At 34.7% G+C, this 23,707-nt stretch overlaps 1 protein-coding gene across 6 annotated transcripts in view; it reads left to right on the top strand.

The window, feature by feature from the left end:
* Window positions 1-23,707, top strand: part of NEK7 (NIMA related kinase 7) — a 203,750-nt gene that overhangs the window by 165,684 nt on the left and 14,359 nt on the right. For 5 of the 6 annotated variants that reach the window (XM_072648296.1, XM_072648294.1, XM_072648292.1 and 2 more), the window contains 2 exons: window positions 12,238-12,332; window positions 16,468-16,581. In XM_072648296.1, the coding sequence (XP_072504397.1) occupies window positions 12,238-12,332; window positions 16,468-16,581 (209 nt within the window). Of the gene's footprint in view, window positions 1-1,277; window positions 6,859-12,237; window positions 12,333-16,467; window positions 16,582-23,707 lie in introns of those variants that run through there. The other variant, XM_072648297.1, reaches the window with a different exon arrangement.

The raw sequence follows: 23,707 nt of genomic DNA, 5'->3' as shown, positions 1-23,707 counted from the left end.
ATCTCTTTCAGGCGGTGATTGGTGGATTCCTTGAATACTTATTTTGCCCTCTGGTTCTAGAATATCAGGGCAGTTTTCCTTGATCATTTCATGAAAGATGATGTCTAGGTTCTTTTTTTGATCATGGCTTTCAGGTAGTCCCATAATTTTTAAATTGTCTCTCCTGGATCTATTTTCCAGGTCAGTTGTTTTTCCAATGAGATATTTCACATTATCTTCCATTCTTTCATTCTTTTGGTTTTGTTTTGTGATTTCTTGGTTTCTCATAAAGTCATTAGCCTCCATCTGTTCCATTCTAATTTTGAAAGAACTCTTTTCTTCAGTGAGCTTTTGAACCTCCTTTTCCATTTGGCTAATTCTGCTTTTGAAAGCATTCTTCTCCTCATTGGCTTTTTGAACCTCTTTTGCCAATTGAGTTAGCCTATTTTTCAAGGTGGTATTTTCTTCAGCATTTTTTTGGGGTCTCCTTTAGCAAGGTGTTGACCTGCTTTTCATGCTTTTCTTGCATCTCTCTCATTTCTCTTCCCAGTTTTTCCTCTACCTCTCTAACTTGATTTTCAAAATCCTTTTTGAGCTCTTCCATGGCCTGAGCCCATTGAATATTTATTTTGGATGATTGGGATACAGAAGCCTTGATTTCTATGTCTTTCCCTGATGGTAAGCATTGTTCTTCCTCATCTGAAAGGAAGGGAGGAGATACCTGTTCACCAAGAAAGTAACCTTCTATGGTCTTATTTTTTTTCCCCCTTTTCTGGGCATTTTCCCAGCCAGCGCTTGACTTCTGAGTGTCCTCTCCACCCCTACTTCGCCTCCAGATCTGCTCAGCCAGGGCTTGGAGTCTGAGATTCAAATGCTGCTTCCCAGCCTCAGGGCTTTGGGTGGGGGCAGGGCTGCTATTCAGTGTGAGATTAAATTCAGGTGCTCAGGGCAGGGCAGGGCCATCACAAGGGGCTTAGTTCCCTCAGGGTGTTTATGCAGAGACCTTCGACAAGGGATCCGAGCTCCTGCCTGCTTTGGGAGCCCCTGTCTGCTGCCACCTCTGTGCCTGCCTCCCGAGGGGGCCTGAGTTATGGGGACACCCCAAGCCCCTCTCAAGGAGCTGAAAAGACCCTCTCACTGACCTTTGGCCCCTGTGGATGGAGGGACCTGCCCAGCTGCTGGAGATTCTGTCCCTGAAGCTTGCTCGGATCTGCTCCCCTCGCTGCTGTGCGGCCAAGACAGGGCTGGGCTCTGCTCTGGGTCTGGGGTGCAACAGACCTTTCATGTTGGTTTTTCAGGTCTCTCTGGAACAGAAATCTCGTCCGCTCCATTGTTCTGTGGCTTCTGCTGCTCCCGAATTTGTTGGGGGTTCTTCTTTACAGGTATTTTATGGGCTGTGGTTTTGGAGCTAGCATATGTGTATCTTTCTACTCCGCCATCTTGGCTCCTCCCCCCATATTTCACTTTTTAAAGTAGATTTCCAAGCCTGTTTCTAAATGTTAAGTCCTTGAGCTTTTTTGAATAATAATAGCACCTATCTTGCCGGGTTGTTGTGAGGATTAATATTTATAAGGTAATAATTGTAAAGCACTTATTACATACAGTGCCTAGGATTTAGTGATATTCTAATGTTAACTATTATTATTATTGTTGTTATTAAAGTCACAGATTCAGCCCCTATAGTCAAAGAATAATATACTTAATAGAACCAAATGCTATTTACCACTTTGCCTGGGGTGTAGGGTGTGTTCAGGGAAGACTAGTACCTCTGATATGATGGCTGCCGAGCCCTTTTCAGGGATGCTTTTCACCTCTGGTGCCTACTTGTTCAATCCAACTCTCACCTATGTCTCCAAGAAGCTGCAGCATGCCCAGTGGCCACACCCTGGTAAACCATTTCAGCAGATATGCGCTAAACCCGGTTGAGGTTAACCAAGGGGTCTCAAAGCCATTGGTGAGTTAGGGGGGTGTCTACCCCAAGCATGTGAAAACTTCCCCTAGTGGAATGGGCAGATGAGAACAATTTGTTCCAATGACAATGAAGGCAGCTGAAGCAGGTGCTGTGGAGTAGCATGCCATGGTCATCCACTGCATCTTGAGTCATCACCAGTTGTCTTGATTCTGTCCTGCCACTGGACTGTGATGACTTTGGAGAGAGAGTGAAGCCCAGGACTTTGTGCATCTCTACCTTATTTAAATTCCATTTACACACAAATCAAAAGTCATCATCCATAGTGTTTTACTACTTTGTCTAACCACTGTGCTCTCTAGAAGCCCTACTCTGTTTTTAACAGACTCTTTCATCTTAGATCTGTTTCTCTCACACATTTGGCAGTTTGCAGACTTCGAAGTACTAAAGAAATATCAACTATTATTATTGTCATGTTGTACTCATGGCAGCTAGACTTGTTCTGGGAGCTGTCTCATCCCCGGCCACCAATTCTACTGCTGTTTGCTCTTTTTCCCATCCCTCCTTCCCCTTCAGAAAGCAAAAAATGAGAGGTGAGATACATACTCCTTTTGCTCTACTCTGTCCCTTCCAAATATTTTGTCCACCACTGTTGTTCGTAAATTTCTTCTTTGAAGTTCATTCTTTCTGTCTATATTACTCTGACCAAATTCCAGTTGCAATTTTTTTCTAACCTTCAGACCAGTCTCTCTTTCTCAAGACTTTCAGTGTCTAAGCTTGTAGTCCTTATTTCTTCCCTAATTTTTGCTGTCATCCTTATAGATGTCATCGTATTGATATTCCTTCAAACATCTTGGCCTCATGATACATTAGCCTCCTCAATTTTCTAGCCAGTCAAGATCTTTTTGACCTAGACTCTATCCCTTCAAATTTTATACCATCCCCGAAACTGAGAGTATGTCATCTAGAACTCCATTTAGCATTATTGGTAAAGAGAAGGTGTCTGGTGATACTCATATTAAACCTAACTAAAAACCCCAGGTATTTTTTCAAAATATTTCTTTCATCCTATGATTTTTTAGAAGTTTGCTTTTGTCCTTATTTCTTTGTTTTACTCATTTTTTCCAACAAATATTTCTAGAGTACCTTCTATCTATACAAAGTAGCTGCTTGGAGTTGGCGGGGAGTGATATAAAAATAAATAGATGAATTACCTGCTCTTAAGAAATCTATAATTTAGTGGGGGCTGGGGGTAAGTAAGGAATGATGCAGAAATAACTATATGGCAGAATCTGAATCTGTGTTCCTATGTGGTAAGTGCCATCAGGATCATAGAATCTGAAAGTTGGAAGAGACTTCATCAGTCATCTAGTCCGATCTAATCAGATAGGAATCCTAGCTACAACTTACTTAGTACCTCCAAAGATGGTAGTGTACTCCCTTTGAGGCAGCTCCACTTTTGGAGAACTCTGTTTGTTTGGAAGTTTTTCATGACATCATCCCCAAATTTGCCTTTTTGCAACTTCCTTTATTGTCCCCTAGAGCCATACAGAACAAGTCTGTCCTCTCTTCCACATGACAGACCTTAGAGTATTGGAAAACAGGTATTATGCCCTTCCTGTGTGTTCTTTTCTACAGGTTAAACATGCCTGTAGTTAAAGAAAGAAATGGCCAACCACTCCAGTATCTTGGCCAAGAAAACCCCAAATGGAGTCATGAAGAATTGAACTGAAATCACTCAAGAACCACAGCAATAGCAATAAAAAAAATGCCTTGAGAACCAGTCCACATATGTCATGTATCCAAAGCCCTTCACCATTATGGTTGCCCTTATCTTGACACTCTCTAGCTCATCAGTAACCTTCTTAAACTCTTAACAACCCAGAACTGACCAGGGAGGAATGATGAAGGCAGAGTACAGCAAGATTATCAATTGATCATGGATCTAGAGCTGGAAGGGAGCTTAGAAGCCATTAATAAATCTAATGCCCTTATTTTTCAGATGAGGAAACTGAGGCACTGAGAGATTAAATGATTTGCCCAGGGTTGCAGAGCTAGTTTCAAAGGTAAAATTTGAACCCAAGTGTTCCTGATTACAAGTTAAGTACCATATCCCTAAACCTATATTGTATCGCCACTGTGCTGTATGACTTTTGTGGAATCTATTCCAAGATCTATCTTTATTTATTTATTTAATTTGTACATTTAATCTATCCCAAGATCAAATTTTTTGGTGGTCTGTCATATTGTATTCTTAATTCATATTATTCTTGCAGTACACTAAAACATTTTTTTCAGAATAACACCATACCTTAATCTCCATACCTTAATACAAGACTATATTTATTGTTACTGAATTTTACTTTGTTAGATTCATCTCAGTGTTTTATCCTAAAAATCCTTTTGGTTACTGATTCTTCCATTCACTGTGTTAGATGACACCCTCTCAGCTTTGTGTCACTTCTGAGTTTGATGAGAAGTATGTTTTGAGAGAAGGGAATCTTGGATGAAGTGCCTTTGGGCTTTGAAACATGGGTAGAGTTTGAACAAGAAGAATGGAGAGAACAACATTCTAAAGAATGAAACAACTTGAACAAAGCAAAGTATATTCAGGGAACTTCAAGTGTCCCAGTTAGCATAAAATATAGTGAAGCTCTATCCCATTATTGAACTCCCTAACTGATATATCCATACTTTTAAAAATGCTAATAGGATCATTTCCCTCAAGCTCAACCTTTGAAAAATTCCTGCACAACTGTCTTGTTGCTAGGTCTGCTTGGAGAATGATCCCTGACATCTGGTCTACTTCTTAATCTACTAACTGCCTCTAATTTCTTTGGGGGTTAATCTCTGGTAGATAAGTCATCCTAGTTTTTCTACCCTCAGTATAGAATTTTAAATTTCTGTTTTTTGTTGTTCGGTGGTTTTGGTCATGCCTGACTTTTTGTGACCTTGTTTGAGGTTTTCTTGGCAAAGATACTGGATTAGTTTGCCATTTACTTCTCTAGCTCATTTTATAGATGAGGAAACTGAAGCAGGGTTAAGTGACTTGTCCAGGGTCACACAGCTATTAAAAGTCTGACACCAGATTTTAACTCAGGTCTTCTTGGCTCTAGGCCCAGGCTCTATCCACTGAGCTACCTAACTGCCTAGTCTTCTGCCCTTAAAGCACCCTGAATTAATCCTACTGATTAATATGTTCCAGTCCTTTGTTGCCTTTCTGTCAGTTTAGCTAATTTGCCTGCACCTCTCACCACTTCTAACTGCCATCCATTACCTTGGATGTACAAATTGTGGAATGAAATCTTTATTATCCGAGGTCACCTAGTATATTATAATGCTGTTCTAGTCACATTAAATGGAAAAGTTATTACACAGAGATTTCTACAAGATAATCAAAGTTTGTGGTAAAGACAATGGCTAGTACTGATAAGAGCAAAACACAGATTCCGTCCAATTCCTTTTGTCCTCTGGAGGAAAATTTACCATATAGTACAATCAGTCTTTCCTTGAGAATGTCTTCCATTGGACATTTTTCTACCATATGACTGTATTCCGGAAGGTTTTGCTCTTTTTCCACCTCTAAAGCAAAAACACCCAGAAGAGAGAGGCTCAGCTCAGCTCTCCTTGATCTAGTCTCCTTTTCTAGTTCAGACCAAATTAAGCCAACAAGCCAAAACCTTCACTAAGACTTGGATATCTGGAATTGCTCCATCCATGATTTTTTTTAAATCTAAAAGACATTAAATAAATCCACCTTCACTATAATTGTATTTTATTTTTTTAAGTGAAATGTACTATTACAGGATCTAGAGAACTTTCTGAACTGTCCAAATGAAAACAACATTAATTTACCATGAGCTTGTTATTATAAGCCCTTAGTATGACTGAGATAAATTATTTCTGCAAAATTGAATTTAATTTTTGTTGCATTATAAAAGTATGTTGTCTGGTTACCTAAGAATATTGACAAAAAGTATATACAGAGGAGAGTTACCAGAATGGTAAGAGTCATATGTCACATGGATAATTCTTGAAGAAGCTATCAGTGTTTAAAGGGGGGAAAAAAGCTAGGTGGAAGCATAATAATTGCCTTCAAATGTTTAAAGGACTAGCATGTCAATAGAGCACATGCATGAGCATGATTAAAAAATAGATATTGCATTCTCTTGAGTGTACGATTTGTGGTTCCTGTACTGTTTCCAAGTGTGATATATTTTTTAAAATTTATTTACATTTATCTGTATTTTTATCTTTATTTGCATTTATCTGTAAATGTATAGTACCCGAACTAAGACTGCTGGGTAGGAGTTACAGGAGATAAGTTTTGACTTAATGTAAAGCAAAACATTCTCATTTTCCTTATAAAATCTGAGTCAAGGTTCTTGGCTACAGTCGAGGGGTGAAGAGGGAACCATGATAGTCTTAAAAAGGGATGAAAACGTTTGAAAGAGTCTCTGTGGAGTTGGATAGTGAGTTAGTGAGAGAGATGTAGTAGGATAGCCTAGCAGCACTAAAGCCCAGATGAGGTTGTGTGATGTAAATATGTAGCGGACCCAGGCAGAATGGCTACTTGATTTTCTCCATCTTTGTTCAACACCAATCATTAGATACTGGGAGTGATCCAAAGCTGAAGATTGGCACTGCTCACTCAGTGAAATGATAAGGGAGCTAGGGACTCCCTTCTCGTCTCTGCCTTTTAGTTTCATTGACTTTTTTCACTACTCATTTCAAATCCTATCTTCTTCAGAAGGATTTTTCTGGTCCCTTCAACCTTCACATGTCTTCCTCTCTCAGATTATTTCTGTGGCCTCTGTATATATTTTGTAAATTCCTAGCTGTTTACATGCTTTATTCCCCATTAGAATATAATCTCCTTGAGGGCAGACTGTTTTTACCTTTCATTGTAAATTGCAAATTGCCTGGCACCTTGTTAAGTACTCAACAAATAACCCAACACAGTGCATAGCGCATAAAATATGTATTTAATAAATGCTTACAGATTGACTGGATTCCAGACATGCCTTTTAAAAATGGAATAGGATCATTTGATATTAATGGATTATCTGAATTCTTGGAAATTATTTGTGAGAAAATTAGCATAATTGTTCTAAATCCTTTTTAATTTTTAAAATGAAAAATTAGTGATGATAGAAGAGCTCTTCACTATGACAGACAACACAATTTTTTTCTTTTGTTGGTCTGAATTTGTGACATTGCCAATAGAGCCACATGCATGAACACCATACGAAATTTTCACACTGCATTCTCTTGAGTGTACAATTTGTGGTCCCCACACTATTTCCAAGTGTGATATATTATCTGATTTCAGCTTGAAAAATTATCGTTCTTGAAACAGACATCAAACAGCTTCATTTTCTGTGCCAGGTGCCACCTGTGGTCACATGCTTGTTTTCCCCACACCTTCCACTAGCACCTTTCTCCTACTCCATAGATGTTCCTTTGGCTTATACACTATCATAGTTCAGTATGTTTTTGGCCTCAAAAGACAGCATATGTTTGCTGTCAACACTGTTAGCAACCCCCGCTGTGCCTGGTTCACCACTTCTGATTTATTTTTGCCTTTCCATCTTCTCTCAACTTGTGTAATTGTACAGTGTATTTTTAACCTTTGGAACAAGATTTTACCTCATTTTAAGCCATGTAAATCTTACCTTGAAAGCATTATTGTAAGTATGCTTTTTTTTGACATCTTATTAAAAGCAGTCTGTTTCATACCATTTATTATATTAGTATATTTATGTTCTTTATTTATGTTATAGTCTACATATTATGCCCTATTATATGTATAATATATGATATATAATGTATAATAGATCATAAATTTATTATGCTTGTCCCATTGAATTGTATTAGAGTGTGTAATATTTACAGTTTCTTAGATTCTTAATTATAAAAGAATGAATGAATAAAATTTATATATTAAGCACTTACAAAGTCTGCTAAGCACTATGCTCATCACTGGAGATAGATACAAAAAAGAGATTTTCCTTTCCCTCAAGGAACTTACATTTAATTGGGGAAAACAAGTTATGTCCCTGGGATAGCTAATGAAACATTAAGGCAGTCTTTGGACAAGCAGAGGTAAAGGTAGGGTTGGTTACTTTAATGATTACTTTTGAAACCTGGGCAAAGGATGGAACGTGGGGGTGAGGTGGATGACAAGACTGACCTAACTCACATATGTGGAGAAACAGCAGCAGTATGGAAATGACCAGAGGGAAGATGACGCATGTCCCAGAGAGTTCAAAACTGCATACTTCATCTCCTTCCAGGCATGATCTAAGAGAAAGAAACAGTACTTGCTATTCACTGATCTTTAGCAATAGTTGGTGTCAATGACATAAGGAATTTAGAATATATTCTAAAATAAAACATTTTATTTGTAAATATTCATCTCCATTCAATCATTGTTGCCTTTACTAAGGAAGACTGTGGAAATAGGCAGAGGTTTTTTCGAGTAGCAGCCTATTAGAGTTATTAACTGTCTTCAACTACTTTCCTCCGCATTGGCTTAGAAATTCACAAGCACTCGCAACTCATTTGGCTTAAGAGATTGTGGCAAACATTTTGTACAAAATCAGTGCTTATTTTATTCTTTTAATCAACATTTTGTTATTTATTTTATTCTTGATATGTAGATTCAGTTCTACAAGCAGTTGAACTCAGTTGAATTCAATTCAACAAGCATTTATTACATGCCTAATTCTGAACTAGGTGTTAGAGACAATAAAGATAGAGATTCTGAATAGGAAAGTAGATTGTCAGTCCTGGCACAGAAAACAATGGGAATGTAATATTGATTTGATTATTCATTTCTGACCAAAAAGTAGAATGGGGAAGTGAGAGTGGACACCCCAACAGCGCTGAGTAGTTCCTGCTTGGTTGTTAAGGAGACCTGGAGCCTCACAGGTTATAAAAGACTATATCTAATATGCCTCACCCTGAAATCACCACCAGTTTAGCTCTGCCCAAGGTTACTTTGCTGTTAAACAGATTATCTCCCCATGGATCTCCCAGAGGGCCTCTTGATCCAGAGTCTGCTGCTTCATTTACTTTTCAGGAGGCAGCCAGTGGGACAATGAACTGAGTGCTGGGCCTAGAGTTAGAGGATCAAGTTAAAATCTGCCCCCTCACGCTTTAGCTGCATGACCCTGGGCAAGTCACTTAATCTCTGCCTGCCTCAGTTTTTCAACTAAAAGTGGTGATAAAAATAACACCCACCTCCCACGGCTGTGAGGAACAAACGAGATGACATTTGTAAAATACTTGACAAAGTGCCTGGCATGTAGTTATTTAATAAATTCTCCTTCCTTCCTTCTTCCCTCCTTCCCTCCTTCCCTTCCTTTCCTTTTTCCCTTTATGGGCATACACTATGTTTCTAGTTCTTTGTGCTCTGCTATCCGTGTTATTGTTTGAAAGGACAAAAGAATTTGCTAGTAGCTAGATTTGCAATCCCAGTTTTCTGTGAACTGAAGATTGATAAAGTAGCCAAAGGTTTGACTGGATGATCTTGGGTTTCTTTTCAGCCAGTTTTCTTCCAGCTTAATCAGCACATGGTAATGTGCATGATTGCTTTCACTTCTATTCATGTCACTCAGCACACTCTCCCTTTTCTTGTTCAGCTGGGTGCTACTTAAAGAAGTTAGTGATCAGAACTGTGGTGATGGCGTGCTTTTCTGCAGAGCCAGTTGGCCCTGGCTCCATAGACTAGAACTCCTGGAGTGCAGTTTTGTAGCAATTAAAGGAAATGAAATGGCAGGAGAGGGAATGTTTCCTTTCCATTCTTCCGTTGTCCCTATTTAATGCCATACTTCCCTTTAAATCTAAGCCTCGTCTCCAGCAGCATGCTTATTTCAGTAAAGATTGACTTATGGAAGTAACATTTTTAGTATTAAGCAGACTTATTCATTAATACCATTTTATAGATGTGTTCCTATATTGAACAAGAAGATACCTTATGATTTAATATGAAAAAGAGACCAGTATTGATGTTCACAGTAGCATAGTAAAGGTGTTTGGTAAATTTTTGAAACGTCATCAGACTTCTCGTCATGGGGATAAGAGTTTTGTTTTTGTTTTTAGTTTAGCTAGGCAAAATTCCTCATCATTTTTTCTTTGCTTCTTCACTTCTGGGTCATTGGAGGGTTCAGTTTGTGTTGCAGTTAAGGTGCTATACTAAGGCTAAACTCTGTAAAATGCTAGCATTTGTTCTTCTTTTTCCCTATCATCAATCTTTCACACTCACATCAAACCCCTAATGTATCAGCAGGTTTCCCAGAGCTACTGGTTAAAATTACCTTTGCTTTTGGTAAACTATGAACCTCAAACCTCAGTGTGTTCAGCTGCCCCCTGTGGATTCTGGGAAGCCTCTTTCTGGCACATTACTCACTGCCAGTTACTGGCTTTATGTCTTGAAACAAGTAACCTGTTCGGAGCCAGTTTACTGTTAAACCTCTTCTGCCTTGCTTAAAAGGAAGAGGAAAGTCAGTCTGAAGACTACACTCTGTGGTTCATGTAAAATATAAATAAAATTTCTATTAAGAAATTTCAAGGTGTGATACCTCTTGATTTCTTAGGATAATCAAAGGTAGAAAAGTATTTTTAAAAACGCTATTGTAAGTTTGCTGTCAGGCTTTTTTAAGTTGGCAATTTTACATGACATCTTAAAACTCCAGTGTTGTAAAAAGTAGTCAATTTAATGATTATTTCCTTTGTAATGTGTTCTTAAAATATTAAAATCACATCTCTGTTGCTTTCCTGTCTGTACATCCATTTGTCCTATTTTCATGTTAAAAATAACCATTCCTTGTTCATTATAAACAATAGGATATCTTAATTATGTTATTAGTGAAAGTGGCTTCCAATAAATTTTTGCAATAATTATAAGCACTTTAAAAATATTCAAAATAGTGCATTTACCTTGTAAGTGTTAGGCCTATTTTTTTATTTCTCCACTTGGAAAAAAATTAAATGTTAATCTTTGGAGTTCTCTGGAAGAGTATTTGATGGTTGGTAAGATTCTTTCCCTTTCTCCCCAAATGAAGAACTCCTTTTTGCAGTGACGAGGTTCAGATTCTCATTAGGATTATAGTAAATACGTAAGAAAACTCTTAAAAACTAAAAGAAAAGAAAAATATCCTACTTTGAATGAGTAGCCACATCGACCAAACATTTAAGTATACTTTGCCCCAAGCAAGAAGGTCTCACAGATGTTCTCACCCTGGGATCTTCTTCTGGCAAACCCTTAGGCCAGTGAGGGTGAGATAATTGCCATCTCAGTTTGAGCTATAAAATATTCACTTTGGGAATTACTTAAGTGATTCACTTTTGTGACCTAATGATATATGTTCTTTTGATTTGGATACTGATGTTTACCAAGTATTAAAATACACTAAAGGAAAGAAACATGTGGAATTCAATCAGGAAAACTGTTCAACTATCATATCTTTTAAAATAAGTCTTTGTAAAAATAGTATTTTCTTGTGTTTTTCTCCAAAGACTGTGGAGAGCTTTGACATATGTCATCACATATCCCTTTAAAGTACATATATTCAGTTTCCTAAAATGGAGCAACTGAGGCTGTTGTTGTTTCTCCTTTGTTCTTCAAGAGGATCATGACATTAGGAAGGTGATGCCAGGACTTGCAAATTAATTGGATTTAAGTGAGGGAGGGCTGTGTGCAAAGTCACCAGCCTCAGTTTCTCCTCCAGAGCCATCTGCAACTGAGGCACAAACCATTTCAGTGAGTTGCTCAGTAATTCATTTTTTTGTTAGAGCTAAGACTAATTGGATTTATACAGTCTCACTTTTGGCAAAAATTAAGAAGCAGGATTTATTTTAGTACATTTTACTATTTTTAATTCGATAAATTAAATTTAAATTGCTTTAAATTGCTATTGACTATTCCAGATGTGTATTCAATGAAATGTGTATTCAACCAAATGTGTATTCAATGAAAAAATAAAGTCAACGTGAAATGAATCTGAGTTTCCTTATTCAGCATTTTGTTTACTCCATTTTTAGAGTTTTACTCACTAGAGTTAAGCCTAGACCAATCAAAAGCAAGTAAATTGAAATAACTGCCACCCAAGAAAACATATGTGTTTTATATGCTATAGTTTTTCACATGGTGTTCCCTTTGTGAGTTGAGGAAGAAAAGAGGAAAAATAAGTATTTAGCCAGAGGAAATCTTGTAAAGCAGTGGTCTGAGTTTCTTTAGATCACAGTTTTAGAGTCATTATATAGTTAGTTGGCACATGTGCTTTAAGTATATCTGCATCTTTATTTTTAAATCTTATTCGTTTTTATGGACATTTTTCCCCCAGTGGGTACACCTTACTACATGTCTCCAGAAAGGATACATGAAAATGGATACAACTTCAAATCTGACATCTGGTCTCTTGGCTGTCTGCTATATGAGGTAACCCTGATAAACCCAATAAGCCTGGTATATTGATCTGCTTTTACTTTTTTGCAAGTCCCTTATAATGGGGTACTTATTTAATATTTTGTTTATTATATTAGCTGCCATTTACCCATTTAATCATCAAGAAACAGTTTTCTAAACAGCCGTAAGAATGAAATGTACTATTTCTCACTTTCTATTTAATTTTTAACTTGTAACTTCAGTGTATGTTGAAAATATAAATATCTCTGAAAACTTGACTTGTTTTCATAAAGGACTTTACTTATTAAAGTTATAAGCATCCTGTATATTTTTGTTCCTTATGGAATTTATGCTTGAGCATTCAATATAGATATACTTTTTCTAAATAACACTAGTTTTGACTGTTGTTGATATTCATTTACTTACAATTGAATTTGAGTTTAATTTAGTAAATGGATAGACTGTACGGGGAGTGCATTTTAGACATTTTATTGATATTTTTTATTAGGAAAAACAGCTGAACTGCTTTCCAGTTTTTCATCTAATGTAAAGTAGAATTATTAAAAGATTTTTTAAAATATAGGGGGCAGTCATATAAACAGATATTGCCAAACATCAGAAATGGGAAGAGAAAAGCAAGTTAAAAATGTTCACATTATGTGACATATAATATTTCAAAGAATATACCAAAAATAATTTTATTTAAACACATGAATATTAAAATATTTCATTTGAAAGATAAATGGAAAATAACCTGTTTCTTAATTTTTCTATTAAAATATGAGAGAAAATAATTAATGCATGGATTTACTTTCATAATTTAAATACAAAAGAGAAAAAACTATTAGCCATATGGACTTTAAAGTTGAGTTTTCTAAAAATGATTTTCTTAGTCTGTTGTATCCTATTTCATATAAAACTGACTTAGCATAACATATGAATATCATTTCAAAATTGTCTCACCAATACTTTGAAATAGCTTTAAGATGGGCATTTAAAATTGTGCTCAAAACACAAAATAAAAGTATATGTAGTTTGTCTTTATCATAGGGATTAAAATTTTTGGTTTTAGCTCTTTGTTTTTGGCACCTGAAAAGTTTATTACTTTTGATTTTGCTTCTGTTAAAAATTCCTTTAAAGATATCTTAATAGTGTTTAAATAAAAGTTTCATGTCCCTCGAAGCATGGTACTATTTAATTTTTTTAATAAAAAATAGCTTTATGAAACAGAATAGAAAATAAATTGTACTACTTTAAGAAATTTGATAAATTATACTAATTTTAGATGATTTGGGTATTGAGTTTAACAGACTGGGTCATCTTTTAAAGCCAATTATTTAAAGGATATATAGCTTAGCAAATTATTTAGCATAATATTTAAATAACTTGTCATACTTTAAAGCCATAGTATAGTATTATACAACATTTTAATTTTAAATAACATTGCTCTACAGTGTCTAAAACCATCTAATCATACAAGTATGTTTTAAGTAAATGTTTACATACAAGGTTAGAGTCTATTCTTTTATGAAGTTGAAAATAAAAAGCGTAATATTAGCACTTTAATAATCGTTTTCTGGAAGTTTCAGATAATGTTTTATGTTCAGTGAAACTAACCCCCCCCCCACCCCCTTTTCAGAACTGAAATAGACCCTTCATACTTTGCCTTGGTTTTTCCGAGGCACTGACCCATTTTTAGTGCATGCTCTAATTAAAACGCTCATCAGAATGAAAGCATGATATCCTTAAGACAACCAAGTCTCTCTACCTCCTCCCATCAATGTGTTACATATTGTATGTACCCCTTACAGTTAGAAGCATTTATTGTGTTAATTTTATTTTTGCATTTTGTGTTACTTTTATATTTTCTCCAAGTAAAAGTAGTTTAGGGTTGTGACTTTTTAATAAAGATCTAATTGACCTTTACATTGTACTTCCTCTTTAGATATGTTTTAATATGACTTTAATTAACATTATCTAGAAATTTAATTTGAAAAAGAAATCAATGAATATAGCATCATATTGATAGCATTTTATACAAGATCTTATTAAGGATTGACTATTAACAATTTAAAGCTAGGAAGCCTTTTTTAAAAAATGTACCTTAAACTAAAAAAATTAGACTTTTAAATATTCCTGAAACCTCAAAAAAGCTAGCTGTTGCAGTTTTAATTGATATGCAACAAAGTAGACTTTACTAATTAAAATCAAGATGCTGTGCTTTTGCTACACGGACCTTTACACGGAAAAGTAGGTTTTACACATTTCCTTTATTGTTCAGCGCAGCAATTGCATCCTTACAGGGTTGTAGGTTGGTGGCTTACAGTTCAAAAAAAAAGAGAGCTGCCACCAGCCCCGAAGACAGACAGTGGGCTTTCGTCCCTCAAACACCCCCAGAATACTAATCAGGAAAGTCAGACCCTGGAGGTCAGGGAGCAAGTCAATCATTCTAGCGATCGTCTCAGTGTGGAGGATCAAATTAGCCTGAAAAATTCAGCTGCTGGGAGGAGAGGGCGAGCAGCTGTCAGGGGCAGCATCGAGATGCACTAATGAACCAGATGAATAGTGCAAAAGCTTGAAAATAAAAACAGGACAGTTGACATTTTTCATCTGTCAAAGCAGGAGATGCATGAAAATATAGTATTCCTGTTTTAACTCCTTAGGGGACGTTCAGACTTTTTTTTTTTTAACACTGCAGTATTCAGACAAAAATACCATAATGAACTCCTAGCATATGATAATGACTATATATACATTTTACTTAAAATTTGTACATACGTCCAAATTCTTTAATTTTTGCCTTTATTTTACTTTTAGAAGGCATTTTAGTTTTTGTTTTATGATAAAGTGTTTAAACCAAAAGTTATGGCTGCTGGTATAGTTTAGCTTTGAGGAAATTCTTGAGTTCAATGTTCCATGTTTTAGGACATCTCAATAGTTTCCTATTTTCTTAAATTAATATGAAAGTATTCATCATTACAGTTAAGTTCAGGGAGTACCTGTTAGAGGAAATATTTCTTAATTTATTTCATGTTTTATGACCAGCCCAGCTACCCTTCATGCTAAGGCTCTGAAGGAGTTAAAGCTGATTCTGGAGGACCACAAGACAGATGAGAGCCATTTTCAGCTTGTCCTGTCCCTGCTGAAGCTCACTGAGTAGCACAGCGTGGACTAGCGTGTTTCACACACACTCTGCCTGTCTGGGGAATGTACACATTGTCCTTCCAAAATCAAACTTATTAGCACATGTAGAAAAGGGTGACTGACTTTGGGGCAGCATGGCATTCTGTGTTGCATTCATGCTGCTGCGGTTCAAAGATTTAGAAGGTTTCGAACAGGATAGGAACATTTTAAATTGAATTTTAGTTTGTAAGCCTACTTACTTGAGTACTTGTTTGCACTTTAAATGTCAAGTTAGAACATGGTCTTAAAATAAATGTTATATTTAATAGTGTCTTCTTTAAAGTTAGACATTCTCCAAGTAGATTTCTTCTGAGGAGAATACTTCAGTGGGTGCTGAGATTGCCACTGTGCCTCTAAATTGAGTTTCCATATAGTGTTTGGTGTTTTTTGACATATTACCAAGGGAAAAATGGAGAGATTTTGAAATTACTTCAAATTGGGTTTCTTGTTTTGCTTTCATGAGGCACACATTTTTAAGACCACATGTGTGTATGTGTAAGTGGACTCGTTTTTCATCCAGGGTGTTCTTTCTTATCTCATGTAAAAATTAATTTCTTCTTAATCTTTAGACTTAGCCATATTTTGATTAAATTTTTACTGTTAACCTTATTACAATTTGAACATATGCTTCAAATACACCATAGTAATGTAGTTGTTAATAGGTTGTATAGTGTTATTAAATCATTATATTTACCAGAGAGGCACTTTGAAATGTTAATAATTTTCCTTTTCTAAAAATTGCCTAGGTATTAACTACAAAATTTAGTTTTTGTCAGATGAGAAAATGTCTAATAAAATGTAATTGTTGTGAAAAAAAGAAGTATATCTACATTACCTGACTTTGAAATAAATTAAGATTTGGGACTTAAGCAATTCTCAATTAAGAGTCCACGTTACAGTTTTCCCCCACTGTTTTAAATCTGTTTGATTATACATACTTCAAATTACCATCTTAACATATGAGTTTTGTTGGGGTATTTCACAGATGGCTGCACTGCAGAGTCCCTTCTATGGAGACAAAATGAATTTGTATTCTCTGTGTAAGAAGATAGAGCAATGTGACTACCCACCTCTTCCTTCAGATCACTATTCAGAGGAAGTAAGTCATTTTCAAATCCACGTGTTCTCCTGCTATTGCTTTTGCTCCTGCTTTTGCTAACTTTTACATTTTATTAAGAAGTTACACTTTCTCTAGAGATGGCAGTGAGTGGCGTCAGTGGCAGAAGCAGCACTTTTCACAGCCTTCATTCTTTCTCAGACTCACTGGTTAGAGTTGACTCTGCAATTCATAAAGTGATGCACAACACAGCATGTGGTCTAGTATACATTGGCTACTTCCCAGGTATGGCAAGAATAGGAGCTTTCTTTATACCACACTATGCATAGCAAAGGGTAAAATTAACATTAGATCCTTGTTATAGTTTAACAGACAGCTCTCCACCAGTCTTGCTATCCCTTTTAAGAGTGCTTATTCCTCCTCTTCTCTGTCTCAGACAATAGTAGTTTAAGAAGATTGCAGCAAAGAGAAGTTACTTTTTTTTGCCCTTGCACCCCCTTTACCCCCCAACTTTTTGAAGAGATTAGTTTTTCTCCTGTTTTCTACATACCCCAGACATACATTTTTACATTCTTCTTTGATGACAGTCTTACCACTGGCCTTCTTCTTAATCAGATTTCTTTTGTGAGATGTTGTGATGTTATTGTAAGAGAAAAATTCCATATGATTGTTGGAATAGAATCGAAACATAGTCATTTCTCTCATGTTAAATATTATGTTAGTATCTTTGTTTCAGAGACCTTAAAATAACTTATTTTAGGTTTAATGCAATATCATACATTTTACGTAACACAATTAAATATGATTTTACCACTGTTCAAAAAAAAAACGTTGTTTTAAGTCAAGATTAAAGTATAGTTGGCTAAGTCTTTGATTACTTCAAAGTAGTAGGTACATGGGATGTCAAGATAGTCTTATTGCATGTTCTGATTAGCAGCATAGATCTTTGACAAAAGGAAGTAGAAAATAACAAAGTTTAAATTTAAAGTTATCATAATGTTCACTTGTGATATAATCTCATTATTTTTTCCATTAAAAAATGAGTGGCTGCCTATTGTAGTTTTTGTTCAGTGCAGAAAACCAAGACTGTATGTATATACTCAGAAATCAGAAACCCAAAATATCTTTACCATCACTGAAGCTTTGTGCTCTTGAAATATACCTTGTGCTTCTATGCAGTAAATCCATTTCTCACATTTGATTTATATTAAAGATCATTCTTCAGTTTTTATAGCATTCTTAGTGATAATTTCCCCTATTCTTAAAAATTGATAAGGGGTTGTTTTAATGATTTTTACCATGAATCTAAAAATAATTTAGAAGTAACATCTTTATATGATTTTTTTCCCCAGCTAATGTTATATTAGCCACTTTTAATTATTATTTTGGGGGTAGAATACAAATATGGCATTTCATATAACCAACTTCAGAACTGTAGGCCTAGAAATACAGTAGAGTGTGAACAATAATGCAGAATGAGAGCGAGAATGTCAGGGGCCGTTCTTTGTTGTGTCATTCATGCTGTCTTCTTTTTTCCATGAAGCCCATGAATATTTCACATATCTGCATCCTCATCCCCTATTCTTCTTGACTAATTTTCAGACTGTCTGAATTTGCATTTCACATGGTAGCTGATTAGGAGATGCCGAGTGCAGCAGTGAAGCCTCAGCAGGCGGTTACCATGGTGACCTTCAGCAGGATTTTAATGATGATACCACTAGTGGTTCGTTGAAGTCGGCCTGCCTGCAGGGCTACTTCACTGGAGCTAAGTGTGAAGTTGGATATACGGATTCTCAGCCAAGGGGCAAATATCAAAGTCTGGCCCAGATAGAAGGTCTTAGAGTTAGGAGAGGGAAATAGATTCCACTTTTTACTTCACTCTGTATAGTTTCTAGTGTGGGGGGAGAAAAGATACAAAGCAAAACATGTTATATTTTGTTCTTCCAGAATGACAGTGTGATCACCCATATTGGAGAAATCAGTTTTTATGCCTAGTTAAAAGAAAACTTATCTTATTTCTAGTTATATATACAAAATATTGTATGTATAAGAAATGACATGTATAAAATATTGCAGGCTATGTAATAATGTTTCTTTCATTCATTTAGATTTGTAAATCAGTTCCCAGGGTAAAGGAGCACTTTGAAATACATACATACATATGTGCATGTGTTTTTCATATAAAAATATATTTTTTCTTTAAATATGAACAGTTGTTTTTAATATTTAAAATGAAAAAATCATTTGGGATTACAATTAGAAAAGAACTGGATAGAACTATTGCTCAGTTATTAGAGTAATATCATAAGCATTTTATTTGCAGCACTCAGTTTAAAACTTCCCTCAGTTCAGCACTGTTAAGTTGGTAAATGGTAAAGTTAGTCATCATTCAATAGTGAGCCCAAATAATGATCTTTAAGAATGAATTTAAAGAATAAATTCACCGTGTACCACCAATCTGTATAAACGAGTAGTCCCAAAGCTCAACAAAGCTGTGTACTACTCTAAAATTATAGTTTATAAGCAAAGTAATTTCTACAAATGTTATATAGTATTGTTAAATCACTATATTTACCAGTTAATATAGATGTAATGTACTTATAAAATTGACTTTAATATAGATCTGTCACCCAAATTGGATTGAAGTTGTCCATCTACATTTGAAGCATGACAGAGAATAGCGACAAATATCAAAGTATAGAGACCACTTGAATTGAAAATAATTTAATGTGAATAATCTAAGTTATTAATAGCCTAGTAATACACATCTTTAAAAATTAGAACTCCCCAAATATTTTTTATGTAGTTGTCACTGTTTTGAAGAGCCCCAAGTATAAAATTTCTGTTTGTTTCTTTTGGTTTTTTAGCAATATTATGTATTAAAATATATGATTGTACAGATGAAAATGAGCAAAGATTTTATAGATAATTAAACTATATGTCCTACCTTTAGTTTTAAAAATACTGACTTTTTTCATGTTGTAGGTAGATGACAAGCCTCTTATGTAATTAATTATTTTAAATTAAAACTTTATTTAAAATGTTAGAAAAGTCACACTTTATAGTTTTTTTAAAGATGCCTTTAAAATTTTAGAGAATAAAATTCTTTTTTCCCCCAAGAATGGTGGGCTAATCTGTGAAACTGAGAATTGCTCTACTTAAAAAAAAAAAACAAACCTCCTATTAATAGGTCAGAGAGAATGTTTTTTATCTCAGCTAGCTCCTAGTTTAATTTGAATTTGGTCATGCAAGAGATCCAGAAATTGACATTACCAGAAACTGCCTAGTGAAGAGGGGGAGGTAAAGGTAAAGGTAAAGGAAGTAACAGCAATAAAATTATTTTCTTAAATCGTCCAAAAGGAAGCATCTTCATGCATGAAACATCTGGTGTCCATGTACTGAAAAAACAAAAATTGTCTTTTTTCTCAGTAACATTTTAAATTTCTTTTAATTGCTATTTTGAACACTGAAATGATTCACACCGCTCTCCTCACATACACACACCCCTCCTATTTGCAAATTAAATTACATAGCATTTTCAAAAACATGAGTAATTAGATTGGCAACAAATTTAAAACAAAGTCTGGCCCTGTAATGTATTAATTTACTTCACTAATATAAAATACATAATTTAATATCTTAACATTTTAATACTAAGCATATGCAGGCTATACAATTCATGGCTTCAATAAATACTTATAAACTGATTTTTCAGTATTCATTAACACCAGGTTTGTTGAGAAGATACAAGAAAGGTTAAGCAAATATGTTTCTTTCTTTAGTTGCTTTTAATAATTCTGTTTCAGCCTTGGGGCTTGAAGAAGTATGTTCAGGAGTATGGAGGTTGCCAGTAAAAGTGGAAAAAAGTGGAAAACTGGAATGAAAGGGCCCATCAGGAGGTGAACTTGGTATTAGTAAATAAAATGATTAAAGTTTGAGGACTGGAAGAAATTAAATGTAGAGGAGTGATAATAAACCATAGAACTTCACAACAAGAGGCAGAAATAGGTTATAGTATTGTAATGTGAGAGAAATTTATTCTTTCTTCATTTTTGCCTGTTGTGAAATGTCATACATCTCCAATCATATATCACCTCCATGAATTATTCCCTCATTCCACTAGTCAGAAACATATTTTACCTTCTGCAAATTTTCTTAGTGACTTTGTTTGGCTCTCTCTCAACTCTTTATTATACTTATTTGCATAAATATATCCATTTTTCTTCTCTACTCATTGAATTGTAAGTTCCTAAAGATGTCAGGAACAGTATTTTTCATCTTTGTATCCTAACACCAAGCTCAGTGCCTTGTACATAATATGTGCTTAATAATATTTGCTTAATTATTCAACAACTCTAATTGAGAGGAAGTTTTATATTTTTATAGTAGCTTTAAATTTACTAAAACAGACAAGCATCTCATGGAGAATTATATATTTCTAGTATACCTTTCCTGTAATTATTTATCTTCACAAAATTATCATTAATTTGCTCAGAATTATTAGTTCTATTTTTTAAAAAGAAAAAAGTGAAACTTAGTGATTTAATGTAAAAGCTCCAAGTGTTTACTGCTTTGATTAGTCTTTGAGGACTTGTTGCTCAGAGTCACAATATGTCATTGTCTACAGAAATTTAATCTTTAAATTTAATCTTTGGTTTAACACTCCAAATTGTACCATAATCACAAAGAAAGTAGTTTTAATTTTAAAATGATTTAGTTAGACTCATTTCCCAAAGGTAAATTAACTTTTATAACATTGACTTTTTAAAAGGTTACTTTCAAATAGCTAAGGCCTCAAAAAGTTTAATCTTAAAATAAATATTAAAAATTTACAAAAAAACATTGCTTTGCAGTACCATTATTACTACATTTTAACCATGTACCTATATGTTGGAAAAGTAACAGTACCACTATTCTATTGTAACATCTCTGTCATCATAATAGCTGATTTTGTAAAGTGCTTTAAAATTCTTAAAGCATAACATGGCCTTGTTTGAACCACACAGAAATCCTCTAAAGTAAAGACTATGGTTATTGTTGTACCCATTTTGTAAATGTGGAAGTTGAAACTATGAGAGATTAATTGACTTGCCCATGATTATATCACTAATAGTTATCAGCTACAAACTCAGCCCTTGCTACCGTCAAATCCAGCAACAGACTCATCACATTCATGTTAGATGAGAAACTAAAAGTTATGCATATCATATTGTAAATTCTTATAAGGATCTAGAACTATTTATTGTTTTTCATCTTTGCATTCCGAAGACCTTCAAAGGCCTTGCACATTAACATTAGTTCCTTCTTTGGTTCTTCACTTTCATTTAAAGTAGGAAAAATCAGCAATGGTTTTATTTTTATACTATGTAGTGAAAATCTTTGAATTCCCCAAGTGTTTAAAATAAAATCTAATGAAAATTATGCAAGGAGCGGGGCATGTTCTGTGGCTCAGTTGTGGAGAGTAAACCAGTTCATCATATATGTACACTATACTTGTTCTTAAATCTTATACAAAATATTGACTTGTACAAACCCTGTGTTGTGGCCTATAAGAATCATGCTCTTTAGATAAAGATAATTAATTAAAATAAAAGATCAATAATTATAATATAAATAAAACAACTTAATTTGCATCCAAAAGAAATATTTTTTTTAAATCTTCTGTCAACAATTTTTCAGAATACAGTAGTAATTGAAAAACAAGTAAACTTTGCCAACTTTGGCTCAACTTTTTACTGGATTAAATTGATGAAGTAACTATATAGAATTTCTCATGGACAACAAATATTTTTCATGATTTGCTTATGATCAAGCCTTGTATTTATTGAATGCATTTTACTTTCAGACTGTTTGTATAGCAATTGTGTTATCTCATGCTGTCAGTACTTTTAAGGAAAATACAGGCGGTATTAGCCTCTTTTTGCAAATGAAGAAACAGATACAGGGAAGTATGTAAACAAATTGCCTATAGTGACAAGTTTCTGTCATTGCAGAGATTACTGCTGAGGTTCTTGTCAAGTGATCTTTTCACCTGTGCAAATATTCTAGTTATTTCTTAGATTGATTTTCAAATAAACTTTTTTATTTACTACATTTTACTAAATTTAACCATGTTTCTCTATATTTCAGACAAGTAATAGTACCAGTATTCCACTGTAACATCCTTGTCATCATGATGGCTGATTTTTAGAATGCTTTAAAATAAAGCATATATGCTACCCTTATGGTTGTTGTTTTTCAGTTTTTCTCTTGGTTCGTTCCTGTTTACTCAGTATATTAGCAAAGATCACCTCAGTTGTGAGGTGACAGTATGATGTAGCTGCTAATTACTTTTTAAAAATGTTTTATTAATGCATATACATGTATGCATAACATGTATGTACATATATATCACTATCACTTCCCAGTAATGAGCACTATTGAACTATCTCTTTAATAAAGAGAAAGAGTTAAGCAAAAAAGAAGGTAACACATCAACAGAGGTATGTCGTCAGAGGTGGCTAGTGGTACAGTGGATACAGTACTGGTCCTTAAGTCAAGAAGACCGGGATTCAAGTGTGGCCTCAGGCTCTTGCGAGCTGGGTGACTCTGGACCTTGTTTGCCTCAGTTTTCTTTATCAAAAATAAGGATAATAGCAGCACCTACCCCACATGATGGTTGTGAGGGTCAAATAAGATAATATTGTAAAGAGCTCAGCACAGTGCCTGGTACACAGTAGGCGCTATATACATGCTTATTCGCTTCTCTTCTCCTTTCCCAGTGTCTGACACAATAGTTCACTACTTCTGTCAGGAAGAAAGAAATAAGTTTCATTATCGTATCTATTATCACAATTGGCCATTACACTAATATGATATAATTTCTTTTTTTCTATATGTATGTTATCTCTTGCGCTCTCTGCGTATATATGTACCACATATATGTATATATGTGTATGTACATACATAATTAGTTTTGCTTTCTTTGCTCTGCATTTGTTCGTACAAATCTTTTATTATTATTTGTCTCTGAATCTCTCATTCATCATTTTTATAGCGTAATAAAATCTACTGATTTCATGTACCACAGTTTTTTAGCCATTCCTCAATGGGCACTCACTTCATTTCCAGGTTTTTACTACCAATAAAAAAAGTGCTACTGTGAGTGTTTCAGTATTTGTGGGACTTT

Source organism: Notamacropus eugenii, chromosome 2 (genome assembly GCF_028372415.1).
Source record: "Notamacropus eugenii isolate mMacEug1 chromosome 2, mMacEug1.pri_v2, whole genome shotgun sequence".
NCBI lineage: Eukaryota > Metazoa > Chordata > Mammalia > Diprotodontia > Macropodidae > Notamacropus > Notamacropus eugenii.
The sequence above is the reverse complement of the archived record's forward strand: the minus strand, read 5'-3'. Positions and strand labels throughout refer to the sequence as shown.